Here is an 8,476-nt window from a genome sequence, read left to right on the forward strand (position 1 = left end):
ACTCATAGAGAAGTTTTGGCGTCTTGAAGAAGCGTGCTTTCAAGACTGGGAACCAAAGCAACATGACGAATGCGAGGCGGAAAGTCACTTCCGCACAACGTTAGAGATCGCTCCCGACGGGAGATACATTACACGAATGCCCCTACGGGGGGAGCCGTCATCGTTAGGCGACTCTTATCAACAAGCATATAGAAGATTCACATCGCTTGAGCAAAGGCTCAAGCGGAATGCAGACCTGTACAAAGAGTACAGGGCATTCATGAATGAATATGAAACACTGGGACATATGGTACCAGTCACCACAGAAGACTTTCACAAAGTAAAGTATTTCATCCCTCACTCGTGTGTGGTGAAACCAGATTCAACATCCACCAAGGTTAGGGTGGTGTTCGACGCAAGTGCAAAGACGTCAACCGGAGTATCCCTGAACGATATACAAATCGTGGGACCAACCATTCAAAAGGACTTATTTGATCTGCTAATTGATTTCAAGACGCACAACGACGTGCTAGTAGCAGATATTGCAAAGATGTACAGACAAATTCACATCGCATACACAGACACTTGGTTACAATGTATTTTGTGGCGCGACAGCCCCAATGATCAATTGAAAGCGTATAGACTGACGACTGTCACATATGGTGAAGCGTCTTCATCATTCTTGGCCTGTAGGGCACTACACGAAGCAGCTGAAGATTATCGGTCGGTAAATCCGAGAATTGCCGACACCATTCAACGATCGTTCTATGTTGACAATCTAATGATTGGAGCGTCCAACGCAGATGAACTGACGGAGACGAAACGAGAAATAGAGCATGCATTGTCACTTCATGGATTTCCACTTCGAAAGTGGGCATCAAACAACGCAAGCGTACTGGAAGGAATTCCAGAGAAAGACTTGGAACCATTGATCCAAGTTGGTGACCAAGAGGTCATAAAGACATTGGGGATAGCCTGGAACCCCAAAACAGACGTGTTCCAGTTCATCAGTACGAAAAACATAGGTGAAACATACGAAGCGCTCACAAAGCGACAGATGGTCTCGAAGATTTTGAGACTGTATGACCCAATCGGATTGATACAACCTGTAATCATTACAGCTAAAATATTGATGCAAGAATTGTGGACTTATAACGTCAGCTGGGACGATGATGTTCCAGATCAAGCACTAAGCTCATGGAAGAAGTTCGAAGCTTCATTAGTGGAGCTCAGCAAGATAGAAATACCTCGGATGTCGACTCCGAGTCATACGATCGCACTAGATTTACACGGATTCAGTGACGCCTCCGAAAAGGCTTATGGATGCGTCATTTACTTACATGCAATCAACTTAAAAGGAGAAGAGAGTACGAATCTCTTATGTTCGAAATCGAGAGTGGCGCCTTTGAAGAAGGTCACTCTGCCCCGTCTGGAACTCTTGGCGGCGGCACTTCTAGCAGAACTAACTGCTAAAATAAAGAGCATTCTGGCCGGTCGAATCTCGTCGGAATATTACTACAGTGATTCACAAGTAGCGCTAAGTTGGATCAAATCTTCAAATACACGTTGGGGAACCTTCATTAGAAATAGAGTGCAGAAGATACACTCCACCACGAATCCAGAGCATTGGAAATATATATCTACGAAAGAAAATCCGGCTGATATGGTTTCGAGAGGAATTCCAGTCAGAAAATTACGCGAAGCAAAACTAGAATTTTGGTTACACGGACCGGAATGTATACGAAGAAGACAATATTATCTGCAGAGCGGCTACGAATACACTGCTGCTGCAGAACAGGAAGAGATTAAAGAACCAATAACACGATTGGTAGCAGCAACAGGAAAGGCATGCGAAGACTTAATCGCAAAATACCCGCACCATCACACTCATGACAAAACAGTAAGACACTTTGCATGGCTGTGTAGAGCCATAAACAATATGAAGAAGGTCAATAAAGACACAGGCATCAGAAACGAAAAGAGATCGGGCCCACTCACCACCACTGAATTGAATGAAGGACTAACACTCGTAGTCCGAATTATGCAAGCCACTATTTATCCAAATGAAGTAGCGGAATTACGAAAAACTGGGAAGGTGCCTACGAAAGGACCTTTCCAGCATCTCAACGCAATCGTCAGAAATGGAGTCATACATGTCACAGGGAGACTCCACAATGCAGAAATGCCCATCTCACAAAAGAATCCAATATTGATTCCCAAATCGCACCCATTTTCGAGGGTAATAATTCAAAAAATACATGAGGATAGATTTCACGCCGGAACAGATCTGGTAATAAACGAATTTCGACAAAGATTTTGGATGAGGGATCTCCGAAGGACCGTACAAGGAGTCATTCAACGATGCATCTTATGTGCCAAAGCGCGGCCCAGACGTTTACAGCAACGAATGGGACAACTGCCCTCGCCCAGGGTAAATGAATCAGTAGCGTTCACTCACACGGGAGTGGACTTATGTGGGCCATTCGAAGTATATCTCAATCAAAAATCGAAATGCAAGACCACAGCATATGCTTGCATCTTCATATGTTTTGCGACCAAAGCAGTTCACCTAGAAGTCGTCGAAGATCAGTCGACGGCAGCGTTCATATCAGCACTTCTCCGTTTCACATCAGTGAGGGGAATACCCGAGGTTATTTACTCCGACAATGGGCGGAACTTTGTCGGGGCCAGCAGAGAACTCAATCGTTTACGAAGAATATATAACAATGAAGTTTTTCAAAACAAATTAGTTGATATTGCGGCAACTCACAGCATAAGATTTTCATTCATTCCACCCCGAAGCCCCAGCTTTGGAGGACTTTGGGAAGCGAACATAAAGGTAGCCAAGCGGCTCTTTAGTGCAGCGGCCAGAGGAGCACAGCTAAACATCATGGAATTGCAGACACTGTTCTACCAAGTGGCCGCAATAATGAATTCGCGACCACTCACACCTGTTTACACGACGCCAGATTCACCGACCGCGATCACACCCGGTCATTTTTTGATAGCACGCCCAATGCTAGCCGTGCCCATCCCTACGCAGAGTGAGGATGGAAGCAATCTCACAACCAGATGGAAACGAGTACAATCGCAGCTCGAACAATTTTGGAGAAGATGGAGAGACGAGTATCTCCACCAGTTACGTGATTATGCAAAATGGACCAAGCAACAAGCCAACGTTAAGGTAGGCCAAATCGTATTGATCGGAGACGATCACCTTCCCGTAGCAAGGTGGCCTATGGGAATTGTCACACAAATACACCCTGGAGATGATGGAGTAGTCCGAGTGGCAGTAGTGCGAACCGCTACCGGAATTTACAAACGCAACGTGCGAACACTTGCTCCTCTACCAGTCGAGGAGCACACCATTCAACCCATTATAGAAGAGTATGACAACACAGCTGATAACGAACAGCAATCTCAAGCCGAAGCAATCGAACTAGAAGACGATCCCCCTCCCCAAGCACCCCAAATGATTTGGGACGGTAGACTACGCCCTCGTCCCAAAGGGGGGAGAAAATGGAAGTACACGAAATCAGATTGGGTGACGACCCTATGAAAAAATTGACAATGCAAATTTCCGCTGATAATAGCGAGACCCGAAATTCCAAACGAAGTGGTTTCACACGCTCGAGTGCTTGGGTCAGCGATTAAGACCCTCCTCGATGCAATAAAATGCGCCACAATGTAGGGAACATTACGAGTTCCAAGAAAACGCGACAATTAAAAACAAGTATAATGTTCGGCAGCGATAAGATCGAGAATACCATATCGATGCACGACGTCGCATCATATTCCATAGACGGGGCATTCATCGTGGCGATGGTGATCGCCATCATTTACTACCATTGGAGGAGAAACACGAAACGACTGCGCGAACTGGAAGGGGCGCAGCGGAGGATCCGACTCGATAGTGTGAATGCTGTATAATCAAAATAATGCGAACGCTGTATAATCAAACGCACATTTTGTGCTGACATGGAGAAACAAGAAACACCCAAGTGACCTAAGCAATGTAAAATTTAAGGAAATACAGTTCAGTCTAAAACCGACCGTGAAGGAGTTAGTACTTAGTCCGAAAGCCGTGTTGGGCCACTATGGCCCAATACTAACATCTTAATTTTAACGAACAACACCCCTAATAATAATATTATAATGACGTGTTATGGTAGAAGTACTAGGAAGTTTATAGTAAAAGGTAATTTCAAAGGGTAGATTAGAAGATCAATCAATGAACAGTTCTGCGATTGGACCCATGAACGTGCGCTTAGTAAGAAAACGTCAATGTGATAACAAAAAAAAAATTTGGGCTGGACGAAGTTTACCGGTTCAGCTAGTCTCTAAATAAAAAAGGTTTTACTGAAAACATAATACACCTATCCCCCTATTTACACGGTACCTGTTTTACACGATTTCGCTTTTACACGGTTTATGAAATAACAAATTTTGAAAAACTCGAAAAATGTATATTTGTAGTTCATGTGTAAGCAAGAAAAATAGGATTGCAGTTTTGACCACGAGTGCGATTTTATGTTCCAGAGCTGGCAAGCCATCAATTTACTAGCATTTTTGGAGTCTTGACGTGTAATTTGTGTCAATTTTTCAAGCTCTTAGAATGCCAAAAATATCGACAAAAATGAAAAGTAATGGGGAGTTATATCTTCGGCTTTCGACTGGAAATCTTTTTATTAAACTTAATGATAAATAAAGCAAAACAAATCTACACAGCTGTTAATTGAATCTTCTATCACTTAGTCTGAAGTCAAATCTGAGATCTTCCCGAATTCGTCGACTGTTGAAACAGAATCGCATCAGGAATGCTCAAGTTTTAAGGATGACTTTATACTAATCAGAATAAAAATACTGGTAGTTCCTGAAAGTGGCGATAGCGAATAAACTTATTACAATTTAGCTTCTTGAAGAATTCATTGTTTATTTGTATCCAGAATCTATAATTAATTCCATAAGTAGATTTTTATAATTGTTTTACTTAAATAAATGATTGAATTGAGTATATATTGAGGGCTTATTCCGTTTTACACGGTTTTACATAGCAAAATCGGAGATTTCACTCTACACGGTTTTATCGGGAACCTATCTCCAGTGTAAATCGAGGGATAGGTGTACACTGAAAATAATTCTGATTCCGTAACAAAATTGATTTTCTCATGAAAATCAGGACAAAAGCTAGATTGTGAAAAATAAATCAGGCCGTTCCAAATAGATCTCAAAATCAGGACATGTCCTGCTAATTCAGGACAATCAGGAATCAGGACCCTATGTGTGACGTATTAAATAATACGGGAAGGGGTTAATGCTTAGAATTAATTTGTCAACCTATTCAAATTGCTTCGCGAAACATGAAACTATGAAACTAAACGCACCTCTCACTCAGTGAAACATTTATTTATCGGCTCTTGTCATTGCTTTCAAATATTCGTATAAACTCTTTGATTATTTTAATTATTGAATTTCTTTAATGTTTGTTCTCGCCGGTAATAATTTCGTGGTTCTATGTTGGAAATGCGGTAGTGTCTTAGACGTTACCCTTTTTTATTTATTTTTTTGCGGTCCGCGACACCACGACTAACACGTATTCGTGGCCCCCTCTGGAAAAAAAAGTTGAATATCGCTGATCTAGCCCATCCAGGTTAAATTTCTCGGAACTTTGAAAAATCACCCCTGCATTACTTGTACGGATGAGAAAGGCATGAAAAATACATGAACTTTCGAAGAATCAGATGTTATAATATTAATTAAAATACTTCTGTAAATGAATGCTTGCTTCAAACCTGGAACCGAATTGTAATTTATAATGATTCCTTTCGTGGAGGAAATAAGATGAATGTGTTTTGTTTACTATAACTCGTGTGTGCAAACAACACTCTGTCAACTTCATCGATAAGAAAGTAATTTTTGATAATTAATTATCATATCATCGCTATCACAATTATTATCAATTATTATTAATTAGGTTAGGGAAAAAGTATTCCATTATTTTCTCGGTAGCAGGCTTTGACAATCAAAATCTCGCGTAATATCGATCATACAGTTTCTAGTATAGGTTCGTTGAAAAGGTAATATTTCACACAAAAAAAAACTTCTTTTGCTGTCTTTTGCTTGTTCTGTTCAGTTGTGAACTACAGGGTGTTAACAAAATGGACCATTGACAAGAAACATTCGGAATTGATCAACAGAAGAGGTTTTGTGTTCCATCAGGACAACGTGAGGCCCCACAACCACAGCTTGATTGAAATGTTGTATGCATCCACCATATAGTCCGGATCAGGCACCAAGCGATTATAACATTTTTCTTTGCAAAACTTGCTAATTTGACCCAAATCGGACAATCAGAAGCATATTAAAAAGGTTTGAATTTTTTCTTAATAATCAATTACTTTTTACCCAACCTAATATATCAGAACAGTGCATAATATTATGGGTGACCGGAATAAATCGCCACAGTAAACAACTGCAACAGAAACAACCGCTTAGAAAAAGTGTAGTAGGCTAGAAATATTTGGCGCGGGAAAAACATCATGTGCCTCACATTTCTATTATAAATTTATTCTCTTGTTCTCGTTTTTCGAAATTTATTCTGAGGACAATGTAATGGGGACGAAGTCCCCATTTGGCGAGGATAAGGAATCGAGGCGGCCCATGCCGCCAAGATGACGCAATCCGAGTCCACCGCCGACCCGCCGTCGGAAGCGGCGGTGTCTCGCACGCAAACCTGGGATCCACTGATTGCCCGGTTAGTTTGAAACATAGGATACGATCCTTTAGCAATGTCCGACCGAGCTCTAGCGAGCGTCGGACGGTATACGTCTGCCCGGGGCGTTACGTTTGCCTGGGGCGATACGTTTGCCCGGTTAATTCTTGTTTTGAAATACAATACCGCGCCACAATATTTATAGCCTACTACACATTTTATAAGCGGTGGTTTCTGTTGCAGTCGTTTTCTGTGGCGATTTATTCCGGGAACCAATATTATGATAACAAATAAGCAGTCCATTTTGCACAAAAAAAATCCTGTTGGGACTAAATCCGCTTAGTTTTCTAGAAACCTTAATTCGCTTGATAACATGAATTAGATTAAACATATTGGATGGTGTGATATCCTAAACTAAGCAAAGTAAACAGCATCATCACCTTCCGGATTGTAATGCTCACCAACCATCCGCTAAGTAAACAACTCTGTGCAATTCATACTCCATACTCGAACAGCATCATCGCTCTGCAACTCACGGCTGTGTATATTAATATATTGATTTATCCGGTCGAACCCCAAGGACAGCACGTGAAATGATGTAAGCATATGCAGTAAAAACTGACAATTACTTGAAATCGAATGTTTCCTTCAATGTGACTGAGTCTTTAACACTTCCGATCCGTTTACAAAAGTTATGTTTAGCCGTGACCTGTCATACTAGTTTTGAGTTTGCGCTTCAATCTAACCCTTCTCATTCAACAATCTCTCGTTCCTTACGCATAATAAATGAACCTAATTATCTAAAATAACTTCGTTGCGTTACGAGTTTACGCTACCCCGTTCTCTCATTCAACATTCCAACCGTACGAATCGTTAGAAGTAACGCTTAATTGTGATTGAGATAATCGGAACAGCGATTTCAACCGTTGAACTATTTACATCCAGCATAATCGAACTCGTATTCGCTCTCGCCGCAGCATCAACTCACCCATGGATATGGATCCCACTTGCTGCGGGACAGATGAAAGCCACACGAGCCATCCGGCAGTTTAGGGATGTGCAGGATTCTGACGGAAGGATTGTAGTGATCTTCGGGACTCGCACTCGCCTCACTACCGTTGATCTTCACAATTCCATTTTCGCTCAGCTTTGTCATCGAACTTGACTTTTTCACCGAGGTTTCCACCATTTTCAGTTTCCGCTCGCAAACTATGCGAAGGAACAACGTCCTTCCGCGTCAGCTGTTTCGACTAATTTTTCAACTTTTTCCCGTCACGCTAACACTGTTTGAACCAAACAACCAAATCCACATGCACTGGTGACTTCAAACCGTTCGATTGCGCGCTTCAGAAGTGACTAAATTCGTGAAGTTCGCTGTCCGTTCTCTTCCTTCCTCATGCGCGCTGCGGTGCTGTTTCCGATTCGAAATTGAACACGATCGCGCCCATTGTTGAGTTGCACGATCAGCTATGGATCGCGCTGGGAGCCGCTGGAGAGAGGGTTCGCGACGAGAACCACTTTACGTTCAATATCAACCGGTCGGGCGGTCTATGACACACGACACGAACAGTGAGAGAGAGTCTGGGAAGCAGTGGTCATTGGTTAATCTAATTTTTTCAATGTGATAAGTGATTTTGAAACCTACAATTCTATAGGAACTATTCAGTTTCATGTACCGTTGGATTCATTAAAAATGCATGGTAACGTCATTCGTTGTTTCATGAGCCCTACTATACTTCGAACATCTATTTGTATTATACAGGGTGTTATATAACTAACACAAAA

The 8,476-nt window shown here is 41.8% G+C and overlaps 1 protein-coding gene across 1 annotated transcript in view; it reads right to left on the bottom strand.

Annotated features, from left to right (window-relative positions):
• LOC129762014 (uncharacterized) overlaps positions 1-8,095 on the bottom strand; it is a 31,695-nt gene extending 23,600 nt beyond the window's left edge. Inside the window, exon 1 of the mRNA XM_055759951.1 lies at positions 7,680-8,095. Coding sequence (XP_055615926.1) covers positions 7,680-7,880 — 201 coding nt within the window. The 5' untranslated portion in view covers positions 7,881-8,095. The remainder of the gene's footprint in view (positions 1-7,679) is intronic.
• Between the last annotated feature and the right edge of the window lie 381 nt (positions 8,096-8,476).

Source organism: Toxorhynchites rutilus, chromosome 1 (assembly GCF_029784135.1).
Source record: "Toxorhynchites rutilus septentrionalis strain SRP chromosome 1, ASM2978413v1, whole genome shotgun sequence".
Lineage (NCBI taxonomy): Eukaryota > Metazoa > Arthropoda > Insecta > Diptera > Culicidae > Toxorhynchites > Toxorhynchites rutilus.